This window comes from Miniopterus schreibersii (genome assembly GCF_964146895.1).
Source record: "Miniopterus schreibersii genome assembly, chromosome: 1".
In the NCBI taxonomy this organism is placed as follows: Eukaryota; Metazoa; Chordata; class Mammalia; order Chiroptera; family Miniopteridae; genus Miniopterus; species Miniopterus schreibersii.
The window spans coordinates 199,599,271-199,616,104 of NC_138101.1; the positions used below are offsets into that span (position 1 = coordinate 199,599,271).

Sequence of the window (16,834 nt, forward strand, 5' to 3'; positions counted from 1 at the left end):
TCTTCACTCTCTGGAACCTGGAAGAAATGACATGTAATTACAGAGGTTTTCTTGCCGTTTAGAAGAATCTTAGGAATTTTATGGGAGAAAAAGGGATTTTAGTCTGCTCTTCCTTCTTGATTATAATGGATTTGTTTTAGTGTTTTGGTGACAACCAAGTCTTTCTTCTGAATGTTGGTTACTGTCCTGTGTTTTAAAGTGGCCGATGCTTTCAGAGCCTTTTGGTGCATATAAGACTTCGAGGCCATCTGGAATGGCCCCAGCATTGCCTTGTGTCCCTGTGCCACAGTGTTAGAGTATATTGTGCAGTCACATCTGTGCTGTGCCCCTTAGCGGCGTGGCGGCTGCGGGCAAGACATCTGGGTGCTCAGTGTGTGCTCCTCTCCATGTGGGACAGCGGTGCCTGCCTGGCACTGGCCTGATACAGTTCATGGGGTGTGCGGAGAGCGCTCGCAGGCTTCTTAGAAGCCACGCTGAGAGTGTCAGGGTAGCCCTTAGGGGTAAATATGGGCTAGTTCTCTGCAGTGCCAAGAACGTGAGTAAGCCGGAAGGTTCCAAATATACAAGCTGTGACCACAGAATGAGCTCCTAAGGTAACCCTGCAAACCGGAGGGTGAACAAAGGCATAGGAGTGAATGAGGATTGAAGTCAGGCAAGGAGGCCACTCAGAAAATGACAGCTTTTCATTGAAAACGGCTGGATGTTTCAATGTTAAGAGACCCACACATTATAATGACGTCATTCATTTAAAATGGTTGCACAGTCCCCGAGTAATTACAATGTTTATGTATCACATTTGGTTCCCATGGTCTCCTAAGTATCCTGTAGGCCGTAATGCCCTCCCCCTGCTGCACGCAGTACAGGAACTAGAGGAGCCACAGGTCGATTCAGGTTTGGGCATTGGGGGGCAGAGAGGTGGAAAACTTCATCACCTGGCACCTGCCCTCCAAAAGCATCTCGCTGGGGAAGAAATGCCAGGCAAGGTAGCTCCCTGGTTAAAGCAACAGGACATGCTGAGTGGTGGCTCAGAGCAATACATCTGCTCTGACTCAGAAGGCAGGAGAGGCCTATAAAAGGACCCTGAGCAGGAGGTGGATGGTCGGGTGGGCGAGAGGAGCAGGAGGACTCGATGGGAAGGGACGGTGAGCTGAGCAGACAGAAGCCCTGGGCGTGCGCCCGGGGCAGGCTGGCGTAGGGCAGGTCTCAGGACCCCTTCACGCTCAGAAAAATTGTGTCGGACTCCAAAGAGCTTTTGTGATGTGGGTTTAGCTACCATTATTGACCACATTCGAAATTAAACCACAAAAAAAAGTTGAAGCATTACTCATTAATTCATTACTAAAATGGCAAACCTATTGCATGTTAACAGAAGTAGATCTTGTTATGAAAATAGCTGTTTTTTCTAAAACAAAAACAAATTTAGTGGGAGGGAAGTGTTTTCTATTTTTGCAAACCTTTAATGTCTGGCTTCGTGGGAGATGGCTGGATTCTGCGGGTGCCTCTGAGCTCCGTCTGCCAGGGGCCCTGTTTTGGTTGAAGGCTCGGAAGATGTGGTTGGGAAGAGTAGTTTAATAGTTCAGGTCGTCCTGGACATTTTCTTTGATATCACATTGAAACTTAACAATGGGTAGTTTCTTGAAGGAACCTGCAATGTGGAATCTGAAACCATATCAATAAGCTGTCTGTATATTTATTACATTAAAGTCCAGAGGACTATCTTGCACTTTGAATGGCTCTTTTGTCCTTGAACGGTATTGAAACACCATTTATTGATCCCTTGGAAAATACTGGTCACTGAGTTACACAAGTCTTCTAAGACAGTTTTCAGTATCTGTATCAATAAATCCCATTGTTAGCATCACCCTGACCTCATCCTCGCCCCGGGGAAGCTGTTAAGCTCACCCTGGCAGATAGAAGTTTTCCAGCGTCCCGGAATTCTGGAAAGTCTTACAGAGCTCCATTAATCTTGTATCATCGTGAAGGTTACATGAAAACAATGTGTAAATATGTGTACAGCTGTTAAGATGGTACCTGGTCCAGGTAAGCACTCAAATAGTAGCGATTGTTGTCGTTTGCACTTTTCTGTGTTGCCATCATCGTATGTGTTGACCGGAGCCCAGAAAGAGGAATGGAAGGTGCTTTTTGGAGCACCAGGGTAGCGACTCCTGCTGAGTGTGTGAAACAGCTCATTTGGGCAAGCTTCAGACTTCCCCTGTACGGTCACAGCAGCAGCAGACCTGAGGGAACATCCTTCGTGTGACCTTTTCTTGCCTTGCCTGCCCCTACGATCTCAGTTGTCACATTGGTGTGAGTGTCCACACCCCTCACCTGTCTTCATTTCCCTTTTGTTCATAGCTCACAGTGCCGGCATGTGGTACCTGGTGCTCAGATGATATTTGAATGGATACGTTTAGAGAGAATTGGTTTTGAACAGCACTCAGTGTGGTTTTAGACTCAAGAAGTATAGAAACTTGATCATATGAAGCACATGACCTGAGCAGTGACTGCTGGTTTTTTCTTTTCATTTATTTAAGGAATGTTTAACCTCTCTTCACCCCGTCCCGTCTCTTTTTTCTTGAATATGTATCAATTCAAACTAAAAATAGTAGAAGGCTCAAAGTGTTTTGCAATAATTTGGGGTTAAGTACTTTTGTGATCAATATACTTTCCTTCCTGCTTTTCAGATGTTCCTCCTGCTGATCAAGAGAAGCTTTTTATCCAGAAGTTACGTCAGTGTTGTGTCCTCTTTGACTTTGTTTCCGATCCACTAAGTGACCTAAAGTGGAAGGAAGTAAAACGAGCTGCTTTAAGTGAGATGGTGGAATACATCACCCACAATCGGAATGTGATCACAGAGCCTATCTACCCGGAAGTGGTCCATATGGTAAGTGAGAGAGCTCGGCCAGCGTGTCCCACCCTGAGTGTGACAGCGCTTCCCGCAGAAAATCCTCCTGCTCCAGGGCTTGTACCTGCGCCCTGAAGAATGAAAATCTCTGTAACGTGCCCTGGATTATAGTGATAATAGTGAGGGACATCCGGTGCCTTCTAGGGACCTGTTGAAGAGTTAATTCACTTACTCCTCACAGTTACCAAATGGGGTAGAAATGTTAGGACTTTCGTTTGTGCTTAGTATCTTGTCCTCTTTAAATGTTTGTTCTTAACATATATGACCTTAATATAATAAAGCCCATACATGTTATAGAAGTAAACATGTTCTCCACACATGTACAGGAAAATTCTGGTGGTGGGGCCCAGTGCGGATAGTGACGGGACCCAGCTGGTGTCAGGACAGTCTGTCCTGACGGGCTGCGCGGCCTCCATCTGTCATTGCCAGTCCAGACACACCCAGCTCTGTCCTGCAGGCGGCAGCTCAAGGCTGCTTCCACGCAGCCCCAAGTCTCAGTCCTCCGCTGTCTCCTACTTTACCTGTTTCAGGTCCTCTGCAGGGTCTCACTGTGACCTAGTGGCTACCACCTGGAAACATCACATGCAAAGCCTGAAGTTACTAAAACTTACTGTTTGGCACTGAACTCAGTTTTCTGTTGTTTCTTTGAATTGTTGATATTTTATCTGCCTTTGAAATTAGTACTCCGCAGTTGCTAGGGAGTCCTTGTTGCTGAATATAATATTTTAAATTCTTATTTTCATTGAACTCCTTACGTTCAATGATTTATTTTCCCCCCTCAAAGCTATGTATTTCAGAATTGACTAGACTTGTTGACCTAAAATATGTTTATTTCTCACTTTAGTATGTTTGCTTTGGAAAAGAAGATGGAAGTAATGTACTTTTTGTAATTCACAATCTGTTGTGTTAGGAGTTGAGATCAACTTGGTTATTTTCATGTGTTATTATTAACTCTTAACATTCCAAATTTACCAGCGTATAGTCAGATGAGGGCTGCGAAGGCCGCTTAGGTTCCTTCCCCAAGCTCACGCCTGAAGAGTAGTCACAGGTGCATATGCTGAACGGTAAATATGCTAAAACCTTACCCCTTAGATTAAGGAAAATTGGAGAATATTTTTTTCCTCCTCTTTTTTGTTTTTGTTTTTTTTAAATATGTTTTCATTGATTTCAGAGAGAGGAAGGGAGGGGGGGGGAGAGAGAGAGAGAGAGAGAGAGAGATCAATGATGAGAGTCATTGATTGGCTGCCTCCTGCACGCCCCCTGCTGGGCATCGAGCCCGAAACCCAGGCATGTGCCCTGATTGGGAATCAAACTGTGATGTCCTAGTTCATAGGTTGATGCTCAACCACTGAGCCACACCGGCCCACCTGGGTCTCACTTTTTTAGTCAATCAGACAATCTCTGCCTTCTGATTGGGGTGTTCAAGACATTTACTTTCCATGTGAGTGTTGATGTGTTGAGTTGAAATCTACTGTTTTGCTATATTTTTTTCTATTTATCCCATCTGTTTTCTGTTCCCTTTTTCTCCTGTTCTGCTTTCTTTGGGGTCAGCTGAGTATTTCTTATGATTACATTTTATCTCCTTTATTGGCTTTTTAACTATAACTGTTACTCTTTGGTCTCAGTTACTTATTTAACTTTTCTAGAATATATCTTTAATTTATCACAGTCTTCCCTCAAACAGTAACATACCGTTTCAACAGCACAATTTTATTTCATCTCTCCCAGTCTTTTTGCTATTGTCAGCATACATTTTACTTCTTCATATGTTATGAACCCCATAATATATTATTTTTTATTTTTAAATAATTATTTTTTAAAGGGATTTAAGTAATTTTTATTTTTTTTAAGTAATTTTTAAATCATTTTATACTTCTTATTTACCTTTTTCAGTGTTCTTTTTCTTTTTAAGTATGTTTTTGTTGATTTTAGAAAGAGAGGAAGGAAGAGGGAGAGAGAGAGAGAGAAATATCAATGAGAGAGAAACATCAATTGGCTGCCTCCTGCACGCCCCCAACCAGGGATCAAACCCACAACCTGAGCATGTGCTCTGACCGGAAGTCAAATTGGTGACCTCTCAGAGCACAGGGCGACACTCAAACCAACTGAGCCACACTGGCCAGGGCCATTCTCAGTGTTCTTCACACCATTGTTTACACCCAGAAACCCACCTGATACCAATTTCTTTCTGCCTGAAGGACTTTCTTGAATATTTCTCATAGCACAGGTCTACTGTTGATTAAACTTTCCAATTTTGTATGTTCAAAAAGTCTTTCTTTTGCTTTTAATTTTGAAAGATGTGCTTGCGGGGTAGAGAACTCCAGGTCTGAGTCTTATCCTTTCACGGTTTTGCTCCACTGTCGTCTTATTCTCATTGTTCCTGTGATAAATCTGCTGCCAGTCCTGTCTTTGTTCCTCTGCACAAAATTTATCTTTATTCCCCACTGGCTACTTTTATAATTTTTAGTGATTTTTAAGCAATTTGATTATAATGTGTGTTGGTGTGGTTTCCTTCTTTGTCTTGTATTTGGAGTTTTTTTTATAGTTCTCATCAAATTTGGAAAAGTATTTGGTTCTTATTTCTTTAAATATTTTTTCTGTCCCCTCCCCTGTCGGGCAGGGACTCCAGTCCAGCATTAGGTTTCTTCCATTTGTCCCACAGCTCACTGGTGCTCTTTTCCTTTCCAGCCTTTTTTCTTTCTTTGTTTCACTTGGTAGTTCTCTTTGCCATCTTCAAGTTCACTAATCTTTCTGCAGTGTCTTATCTGGTGTTAATTCCCACCCAGTAAATTTTTTTCCTCTCACACACTGCAGTCTAAGCCTCCAGTAGTTTATTGGTGTCTTTTTTATATCTTCGTAGTAGCATACTGTTTTAATGCCCTCGTCTGCTTAGTCACGCATCAGCTCCAGGTCAGTTCAGTTGATTGGTTTTTCTCTTGTTATAAATGATATTTTCCTGCTGCTTTGCATGTCTGGTAATTTTTTATTGGATATCTGATATAGTTAAGTTACTTGCAAATGTAATAAAAGGTTTTATCCTTTTAGGTCTTGCTTTTAAGATGTGTTAGGAAGAACCAGAGCCACAGAACTTCTATGGCAGATTATCCCCATGACTGATCAGGCACTGTTCCCACCCCGGGCAAGGACAGGTCTCTCCGATCTTTTCAGGTGGTTCTTTTCACAGTCTCTGGTGGTTTCCTTGCACAAATACAGTGATCAGTCCTCTGCTGTGGAGCTGAGGGGACCTCCGCAATCTCATGTTCTCTCTGCAGCTCTCTTCTCCTGGGCCTTTGTCTTGCAGATTCTAACCACCGATGTCTGTGGGCTCCCTCTCAGTTCTTCCTCCCTGTACTGCAACCTGGAAGTTCTACCCAGGCGAGAATCTGGGCATTTGTAGGCTCTCCGCACTGTTTCCCAGCTCTCAGGGTCCTGTCCTTTTTTTTTTTTTTTTTTTTTTTTTTTTTTAATATATCTTTATTGATTTCAGAGAGAGGAAAGGAGAGGGAGAGAGAGAGATAGAAACATAAATGATGAGAGAGTCATTGATCGGCTGCAGCCCACAACCCGGGCATGTGCCTTGACTGGGAATCAAACCCTGATTGCCTGGATCCTAGGTCGACGCTTAACCACTGAGCCACGCCCGGCCGGGCTCAGGGTCCTATCCTTCACCTGAAGGCCAGTGTCCTGACAGCTATAAATCCATATATATTTTTCCCAGCTTTTTGGTCAGGAAGTAGAGTAAATCCCATTCCTGTTACTCTAAGTATAAGTTCCTGCTTCATTATAATAAATAATCAATACAACTCCATCCAACAGTGATTCTAAAAAGATGTACTGATCAAAGGCCATTTGTTTAATTTGCAATTCCATAACTATATGCATCTAGTATGTGGTTGGGTCATAGCATGGAAATGGTTAGCTATGCGTACATGACTGGGAAGTCAGTACTTGAGCTCTGAAGCTTCTCTTTTCAGTTTATTTATATCATGTAGGCTACAGGATATATAGTTTGCTATTCTAAAGCATTTCTAAACTTTCTCACATTTTACTGCAAAAAAGATCAGGATATGTAATAAAGCAAATATGTTAGGATGTAAATGCAAAACCTTACTGGAGGCTACACAGCTGTTCCCTGTAGGATTAGACTTTTTTTATTGGTATTTTTCATAACAAAATATTGGGGAAGATACATTATTCAGAATCTGTGCAGAACTAACCTTTGGTCCAGAGTTGATCACTTAAGAGAAAGTTCCAAATTCAGTGTTATCTTTAAATAACACTAATTGAATTAAATTATAAGTACAGTAAGCCCTCACTTAACCTCATCAATAGGTTCTTGGAAACTGTGACTTTAAGTGAAACAACGTAGTATAGCAATGCCAGTTGTACCCTAGGCTAATTGATACAAATAATAGTTAAGTTCCTGTAGCCTACGTCTGGTTGCAGAAACATCACTAAACTTGTAAATGAAGCCCCAAAACATTTCTAACATTAAACATTGAAATAAATGTGAGCTCTGCAGACATCTAAGAATGATGAACTAAAAGAAGTCAGGCCCCTTCCCCAGCTGCCAGGAAGGTGCTCGGCTCTTCCGAGGAAGCTAAGGATGCATTGGGGTGAGGCCCTTGCTTCATCCAGCGACTAGCCCCATTCCCAGCAGCACTGGCCTACACCGTGGCCTCTGTCTCAGAGCTCACCTGTATGTGCTCAGCCCTTATCCTGCGTGACAGTGAGGTGACAGTGACAGGATAAGATCAGTGCCCTCATTAAAGCAGCTGGTGTAAATGTTGAACCTTTCTGGCCAGGCTTGTTTGCAAAGGCTCCGGCCAATGTCAACATTGGGAGCCTCCTGCAATGTAGGGGCTGGTGGACCTGCCCCAGCAGCTAGTGCTGCCCCAGCAGGAGGTCCTGCCCCTCCACCCCTGCAGCCCCAGCCGAGGAGAGGAAAGTGGAGGCAAAGAAAGAAGAGTCTGAGGAGTCTGATGACAACATGGGGTTTGGTCTTTTTGACTAAACCTTTTGTAACACATTCAATAAAAGGGTCTCTGTTGACCAAAAAAAAAACAACAAAAAAGTCAGATCATGGTTTCCCAACCCGATAATTCCAGTTCAGGGTCACACGTGACAGGCCTCTCCTGGCTTCTCAGGGTGATCCCACCCTGGACAGGCCACCCTCCCATCGCAGGTGAACTCACACCCACTCACACTTACACTCACACTGGAACGGTGTAGACACCATTCACCTCCCTTGTTCGGCTCTGTGACATGGGAGGAAACTGGAATTCCTGGAGAAAACCCACGCAGACACCGGGGCACCGGGCACACTCCAGGGACAGTGGCCCCAGACAGGAAACTGTTGTTTTTTTCCTCAAAAACATTATCTTGAAACGATGTGAAACAAAATGACATTATTCAAGGAACTGCTATATTACAAATTATTGCTTATCTTGCCTTAGTAATTTTTCTATTTTAAACTAAAAAATAAGAATAAACTCATACACATAATTATAAATAACTAGCATATTTTCATGCTTATCTGAAGATGATATTGTACATTTAGTCATGAAGTCATAAAAAAATGAAACTAAACTTCCTTTAAAAGGTTTTTAGTTCTTCATAGGTTTTTTATTCCACAATATCTTTAACTGTTATTTAAGAACATATTTGAATGATTATAAAAATAAGCTATTCAAAATAAGAATTTAACTAGTAGTTCTTTTCTTAAATATCACATTGTGGTATCTACTTGGAAATAAACTATGTTCTTTAAGGGTTCTTGCCTTCGTACAGTCCCCAGTATTTTGTTACGAAAAATACCAATTGAAAAGTGGGGCTGTCGCTTTGTGGAAGGGGGGCCCTGCTTCACCCTGTTTACTGAATGCTACTCTGTGCCAGGCAGTGTGATGACCTGGGAGGCAGTGCTGGGGAAAGACGTTAACCCAAGAATGACCCAGCCATCGGTTATACTTGAGACAGACATCAGGAAGAAATGTGCAGCCTGACAGGACCAATTACGTCTGGCTCGGGGCAGGCTTCCTGACTGCGCTGCAGCTGGGATCTCAGGTGTCAGCCGAAAATGGTCACAGGTTTCAGTAATTAAGGTTGCTGCTAGGACTTTTATTACCCACCTGAATTCTAAATGACACCCATTGAGTTCATCAAAAATCCAGTTAGAATTATGTGTAAGATTGCATTCGGTGTGAGCTGCCTTGTGGAGAAGTGACATCTTGCTACTGTGACATCCCCCCACCCTGGAGAGCGGCCAGCCCCGTCGCCCGTTGGGGAGCTCTCCAGTGCCCTTCCTTAGGCCTGGTAACTAGCTGGCAGTGCGTCCCTTGGCCATTGTGGCCATGTACCTGGGTCCTATCAGCTATGTTTCCATGTTGCTTGTTAGTGGAGAGGGTGTTGTCATTAGGTTTGTATTTTTGGGTTTTGTTGGGTTTTGTATCCGTGGCCCAGCTGAGATGGTCTCTCTGTTGCCTCTATTGGTTTTTCCACATATGTTATATTATTTACAAGCAAATACAATTTTTTGTTTTAAAAAGATGTAGATGGGCTTCCCCCGCCCCAGTATGTCTCTCAGCAACATGACTCCGAACCTTGTATTCCTATTACAGGAGGAATGGTGTCTGGAGGGACTGTAGTTTGGCCTTCGGTGGACTCTACTTTATGAATCCTCCTCACGTGCACAAAACAGCATCGGTATCATAGTAGAGTAGCCCTCGTGGTGTCGCACAAAGAACTGAATAATGAACTTCTCTTTCCTCGTCGTCTCTGAAATTAGATTACGGTGGTGTCCTCTGGAGTGAATCCCTTCATCTCTTACACCCCCACACGTCCCCTGCACTGCAGTGACCTCCATCGTGAGTGTTTTACTACTTTCCCTGCTAGTGACGGCTACCAGGATAGAAAGGCTCTGTAATCCTGCTGCCCAGGCCATTTGGTTGGCATCTAATTCAGTGAACGTAGTGATTTGGTGGGCTGGTTTTAAGTACTGAAAGTGGAGGAGTCCAGAAGGCCGTGAAAGCAGATGCTGGCTAACATTACAGAGTCCACTCCACCACAGTAGCCGTGTAGGCCACAGACTCGTGCCCACCCTCGAGGTGATTCTTCATGCCTAGTGCTTTCCCACTTCACCTGTGCCCATGCAAAGGGGATTTACTGCTCTCAGATGAGTAAACCAAGGCTTAGGGGCAGGATTTTCAGCCTAGGGTCGTGCTTTTGGGTGAGAGGAGGCCAGGAGAGGCTGTCCCCCAAGGCCATGCTGCTCTCTGTGTGACCAGACTCTAGCTGCATTGAGCCCAGTGAGCACTCGCACTGGGATTTCAGCTGAGTGGCACAGGGGGCCTGTGATCACATCAGACCTCAGACTTCCAGACCGATGGGAGACAGGAGGTTCCCTGTGGCTTCCGGGGCATGACGTTAACGAAGGTCACGTTGTTTCTCTTAGACGGAACTCCACACAGCTGGGCAGCACGCTCCCTTTGAGCGCACAGACATCAGAACCATGGCACTCATACTTGACCTCCAAAGCTTTTGTGCTAAGAAATATTGCTAGGATAGAAACCCACGAATAACTCGCAGTGGCCTCCTGTTTGCCATCTTCTCTTCTAGCCTTTTTAAAACATGAGCATTAAGTTAATGCAGTGCAGTGTGGTAGGAAAGGAGGGTATAAATGACAGTGGGAGATTTGTTTGTTGCCTAAAATAAATAACTTTTTATCAATTAGAGTTGGTTAAATGATACTTTCTGGGTCATGGGCGATCACACTTCAGGGCCACCGAAAGGGGACTTCTGCAGTAAAAGCAACTTGGCCCACATCCCCTGCAGCCTCTAGCTCAGCATCTGGGACTCGGTGAGGTGCAGGCATTGGGGACGGGCCGAGGCTGCCGGAACGCTCTGCGTGGGGGCTTCACCGTAAAACCAGAGCCAGCCCACTGCCATAGTCACAGTGATCAGAGAACAGACCAGCGGGTGGGGACAGAGGTTGATGGAACTGTCAGCCTGTGGAGGGAACTGTCAGGGAAGGGAACTGTCAGCCTGTGGAGGCTACTGGGCGAGGCGAGCCCCATGGGGCAGGGCCGGGCTGGACTAGGGCAGGGCTGGCAGCTGTCCACATGGGATTCCTTCTTCCTCAGGGACCACAGTGTCACTCCTAAGATTTTTCAACTGGCTGGGTTGAAAAATGATGTTAAGGTTTGGGGTTTGGTGTCAATAACAGTGAAGACAGGATGAAACTCAGTGGGGGCACGTCCTGGACTCTCCGTGGGTATGTTCTAGTTGTTTTCATGAAGTCAGGCTGTCATTAGGGTCAAGTGTTTGATTTTGTGCTTTGGGGCATGATGGGACCAGGGACTTTTCTGATCACCTTTAAGAGCCCAACTCTGTTAACGGGCAGGTGGTAGGTTCAGACTCAGTAAGGTAGCTGATCATATTTAAACTTACTAACAAAATAAGTGGGCCATATAGAGAAACTGAACTTTTTCATTTATATCATGAATGTTTCAGTTATGTTGTGCTTTATTTAGAGAGCTAACTTCATATTAACCACATGGGCATTAAAACACACCTGTGCTCCAGAGAACCCTAGACTGAATGCAGAAAACATCTGTTCTAAAACACATTGATTCTTTTGTTGTTATTGTTAATCTTCACCTGAGGATACTGATTTTGGATTTTCCGATGATTTTTAGAGAGGTTGGAAGGGAGAGAGGAATGAGGGGGAGAGAAAGAGAGAAACATCAATCAGTTGCCTCCTGCACGTGCCCCGACTGGGGCCAGGAATCGAACCTGCAACCCAGATACACACCCTTGACCGGGAATTGAACCCACAACCCTTCAGTGCCTGGGCCGACTCTCCAACCACTGAGCCACACCAGCCAGGGCCATTGATTCATTTTTATGAAGTTGAAAATAAATGGAGCCTGGGATGAGGGACTGGTGATGGGCATATAAAGATGGGGATCTGAGAAAAGAGTTGTGAGTCCTACGAAGATATCACCCAAACCACAGAGAAACGTCTTCTCCCTGAGTACAAACACTCAGAGAAGTCATAGCTGTCGTGTCCCTGGGCACACAGCCAGGCTGTCCTGTGCCAGTTCTTGCCAGCATGCAGCCTGCCTCTAACAGTGACCCTCCAGCTGCGCACTGTCACCATCAGTGTTGATTGCAGAGGTCTCTGCATCAGTCACAGGGTGTCCCCATGCAAAGTGGCATTTGCCACATATCACCATCTTCAGTTCTTTATCTCTGCTCTTCACAATCTCACCCTTTCCTTACTAGACTTGGAATGTTTTTCTTGCTTTTGCACTGACTGGATATAATAAAGGCCTTAGATGCCATCACTGCCATCGGCATCTGTAGGTGCTGTTTGTCTCTGAAAGTCAGCAGCTCAGAGTCAGGTGGGCATCTTGGGCTGCCTGTCCACAGCCACATTTCCTGCTGTGGTTTTGACCAGGATCTCGGTGGGGGCCCACACTGCTTCTGAATTTTGAGATAGATAACCACTGGAGTCAGATCTCATTAGAATTACTTAAGATTGTTTTCAATGTTCCTTGTAATATTTTTAATGTCCTGGTTATAATCATAGACTATGTGGATTTTAGTTTGCAGTTAACATGTTTCGAACATTACCACCTTCCTCCAATCCTACGGGAGCAGAATTTGACCCAGAAGAAGATGAACCAACATTAGAAGCGGCCTGGCCTCACCTACAGGTACTGAACTGGGGATTGCGCCAGAAACGGGCATTAGTGAGGTGCGCGTGTTCGTGGGTCTTCCTCTACCACAGGTGCACCAGCCCAAGGGCCTCACCCTGGCTGGTTGCAGGTGGACCTCTGATCGTTCTGGCCTTGCACACCTGTGTGTACGTGAAACGTGTTTTAGCAGAAGAGAGAACATTTGATGGTTTTTCTTTGTGTGGATGGTCTGTATGTCAGCAACAGAGATGGAATTTGTCAGTATGTCTTTGATGGAAATGACCACTTTGCTGGCGGCCGTTGAATTGAGGCCTGGGGGACTCGCATACTTCCCAGTTTGGGTACTTAGATTTAACGTGCTCCTCAGCGCACCCTCTGACCAATGCCTTTCTCAGAGCATTTGTGAGGCGAGAGGTTGATGGGGAGTATGCCTGTGGGGGGCACTGAGCCCACCCTGAGCAGAGTGCTGGGTAGCGAGGTCTGGGTGATTCTAGGAGGGGAGGTGGAGAGGTGAGAATTCCAGGAAGGAGCCAGGTGGAGAACAGGCTGAAACGGAGGACTGTCCCGGTAGCAAAGCGTTCCTGCCCGTGGCACCTGAGACCCCTGCATAACCATCTGTGACCTCACTGACCAGTCCCAGCTGCTGTCCACCTGGCTCTCCCAGGACACTCAGAGGTGACAGGCTACAAATCCCACCCAGAGCTTGGTCACGGCCAGCTGTGGCTGCTGTGCACTGTGGTCTCAGCAGCATAATTTAAACATTGGTGACATCAGCACAGAAATCATTTTGTTAAATGCCATTTAAGGAGATAGTCTTTGGTTCTTTGTGAAACAGTTACCATCTTCAGTTTTAATTAAATTAGGTCATGGAATTTGGCATTAATTCTATAGATACATGGCTTTTTTAAGCCTAATATTTGCACACAAAGATTCAACTCAGGGTGTATTTTTAATCTCCAGTTAATAAAATACCATGTTTTTGACTCATTGTTGTTGTTTTTTTTCTCCTAGCTTGTTTATGAATTTTTCTTAAGATTTTTAGAGTCTCCTGATTTCCAACCTAATATAGCGAAGAAATATATTGATCAGAAGTTTGTATTGCAGGTAAGGTATCAATTAGCTGAAGCCATGAATCCCTGATTCACAGGAGAATCCCAGGTCACTAAGTGTCTTTTTCTTCTTAAAGCTTTTAGAGCTCTTTGACAGTGAAGATCCTCGAGAGAGAGATTTTCTTAAAACTACCCTTCACAGAATCTACGGGAAATTCTTAGGCTTAAGAGCTTACATCAGAAAACAGATAAATAATATATTTTATAGGTAAGTCAGTGGGGGTGACGTCTGTCTGCACAGTGATGTTCGTTTTCATGCTTAATGCCCCCACCTCATGGTTCCTTCAGCAGGTGACCAAGGAGCAGCAGGGGCTGTTTCTGAGCCGCCAGCTGGCAGCTGGTCGTGTCCGGGTGGCTCCAGTCTGCACCTGTGTCTCTGTGCTGGGCTGGGGCTGGCCTGACCCCTTCCCACCCCCTCCCCACAGCCCACTCCCAGCATCTCACCAAAGCTAAGTTCCTCCCTCCCCGGTTCCTTCATCCGTCCCCATTGCACCTCAGTGAAAGGCTCAGGAGATCTGAGCCCAACATCAGAGGTTTGGGCACTGCCCTGTGCATCCAGGGGAAAGGCGGCCCTGCTGGGAGCAGCACGTGGAGGCCAGGCAGCTGTCAGCGGTCACGACCACCCCCACCCCTAGGCCTGCGGGGCCACGGAGACTGGGAATGTAGTCACGGGAGTTTATGAGGAGGAGGGCACAGCCCATGGCTCATGAGAGAATGTTCCATAATGTTCTGTGTGCAGTGTTCACCTTGACCTCTTGACCCCAACCCTCCACACCCAGTCTTGACAGCCCTCCAACATCCCTTCCTCTCTGCTGCTGCTGCCTCTGAGTCACTCAGTGACCGATGTCCTCTGGGCGAACAGGTGTTAAGTCCTGGGCAGGGCACTGGGTCCCGCAGGTCCAGCTCCTCACAGTCAACTCCCTGCTCAGCTTCGGCTCCTTCCACACCACCACTTGACTGCCTTGTTTGATCTTCCTGGGATGTTCTTTCCCACCAGCCCTTCTCCTCAACCTGCCAGGCTTCTGGAAACACCTGCCGCCAGGAGAGCCTCCCTGGCCTGGTGGGTGGGTATGGTCTCCCCGTGAGGGCAGGTTTTTTGTGTCAGTTGCTCTGTCACACACCCAGTGCCAGCTCGTGCCCAGCCATGGTGGCACCAAATAAATGGCAGTGAATGAAACAGTTAATGCAGTTTCTTATCTGTCCCTGGAAGGCTTACTAAATTAGTAGTTTGTTCTATGAATTGTGGCTTCTCAGGAAGGCTTACCCTAAGGCCCCTGACTCCAGGATGGCTCAAGGCAGTGACAGGTCCTAGTGGGGACAGGCACAGTGTGCAGGTCCGACCCTCTGTGAGATAGTCTAGCTGCAGCACCAGTGAGAATAGGGACCCCAGCGGGAGCACCACAGAGGCCAGGTGGGTCCCCTAGACGCCATGACCAAGCATGGGAGAAGGAAAGGACCAAGGCGGATGGGTAGATGGAAAATATCCCACAGATGAGTCCAGCAACCTCTCTGGGGAGTCTGTCACCACTTCCTCTCGTCCTGTCTCCAGCCTGGCCCTGGTGTAGGACCCAGTCCTTGAGGTCTCCCTGGCCTGCGCTTCTGTGGTCATCAGGGTGTAATCCTCTCCCTGTCTTCACATTTGATGCGGGGTTCCAAAGTCAGAGCCTTCCCGTGTGAGTGGCTGCCCTCTGAATTCCCCACGTCCACTTTCGTAGCAGCCCAGCCACACAGCCCTGCACCCAGACAGTGACGCCATGTGCATGGGCCTCGTTATGTTCTTGGTGTCATACCTCCTCGTTAACAAGATCATTACTTGGCTGGTGTACTTATCAAAACATAATATACATTATTTAAGTGAGAGGTGCAATGTATATTTTGGTCTTTTAGGCCTAAAATTAGAGCTCCACCTAAAGTAGGTTTTTTGTCCTTAAATGGAGGTTTTGTTCTGATGATCACAAATCAATACCCGCATTAAAGAGCCCTAACTTAGCAACTGAAATACTTAAAAAGATTATTGAAAAGTTACTACACATAGTTTAGTTCTGTTCTCACTAAATGCTCAATGCGAGAGTGTGGTGTGTGTTTTTTCAGTAATTTTTTTTCTGTAATCATCATTCTTGAGACATACAATCAAAAGTAAGCATATCAGGTAGAGTCCATGTCATTTGGGTCTCCGCCCTCAACACTACTACCTCCTCATTTCACGTGAGAAACAATTCAGGAGAATGACCTTGAGAAACATTCAGCTCATCGAAGTTCCTCGTAGCACAGCTGTATCTTATAAAAAAAGGGTATGCCAAACATTTGCTCCAACTTACTGAAAAGTTAAGAAGTTCCGATTTCTATAGTTTCTCATCTAATCAGCGTTTTTAAGATGTGGTTTAAAGAGAGCTGAGATAGCGGGAACGCCTGCTTGGGCAAACAGTGGACCCGAAGGTTAGGTGCCTGGGTGGGGCCGGGCTTCTGTCCCCTACTGCGTAGCAAACCAGCCCCCATCTGAGTGGCTAAAACCACAATGTGCTCTTTCTCACGATTCTTACACAGGGCTCACGGTGTCCAGGAGGGCCGGGGTGGCCACAGTGGCTCGGGGCAGCGCGATCTCTGGGCCACAGCAGCTCCCAGGAGGGGGAGCGAGGCTGCCAGGCCTCGAGGGCGTGGCCGGGATGGTTCAGACCCCCACCCTGTGTGTGGGCCTCAGCCCCTCGGCCAGGGCTGGACAGCCCAGACTCGGAGGAGCAGGAAGTGGCCCCACCTCTTCACGGAGGGCAGGGCTCGTCCTGCAGGGAGGAGGGGACTCCATAGGTCCTCTTTGGAGGCCGTCTATGACAAGCAGTGTTGAGAGGGTCCTAATTCCTTTCATGCTGAAGGGGCGAGAGCCCTCGCCTGCTCTGCACGGATTGCCCTGGCTTCCCTCCCATCTCGCTCCCTGCTGTTTTGTCTCCCACTGGAAAAGTGAGGAGAAAACTACTTTCTCTTTTTTATACCTATCTCAAGTCAGGTTAAAATAATTAGGAATTAAGAACTTACCAATAAGAAAATAGTATTGACTTAGGGAAACAACATGCTCGTCATAGCTAAAAGTCCCCTTATTCAAACATTAAAGCTGGCCGAGCCGGTCAGAA

The 16,834-nt window shown here is 46.0% G+C and overlaps 1 protein-coding gene and 1 pseudogene across 8 annotated transcripts in view; both read left to right on the forward strand.

The window, feature by feature from the left end:
- Positions 1 to 16,834, forward strand: part of PPP2R5C (protein phosphatase 2 regulatory subunit B'gamma) — a 115,043-nt gene that overhangs the window by 71,650 nt on the left and 26,559 nt on the right. For all 7 annotated transcript variants that reach the window (XM_081119052.1, XM_081119051.1, XM_081119053.1 and 4 more), the window contains 4 exons: positions 2,685 to 2,884; positions 12,511 to 12,621; positions 13,615 to 13,707; positions 13,790 to 13,920. In XM_081119052.1, the coding sequence (XP_080975178.1) occupies positions 2,685 to 2,884; positions 12,511 to 12,621; positions 13,615 to 13,707; positions 13,790 to 13,920 (535 nt within the window). The remainder of the gene's footprint in view (positions 1 to 2,684; positions 2,885 to 12,510; positions 12,622 to 13,614; positions 13,708 to 13,789; positions 13,921 to 16,834) is intronic.
- On the forward strand, positions 7,512 to 7,919 carry LOC308564680 (large ribosomal subunit protein P1 pseudogene; annotated as a pseudogene). The gene is made up of 2 exons: positions 7,512 to 7,521; positions 7,566 to 7,919. The product of its transcript is annotated as a large ribosomal subunit protein P1 pseudogene (transcript).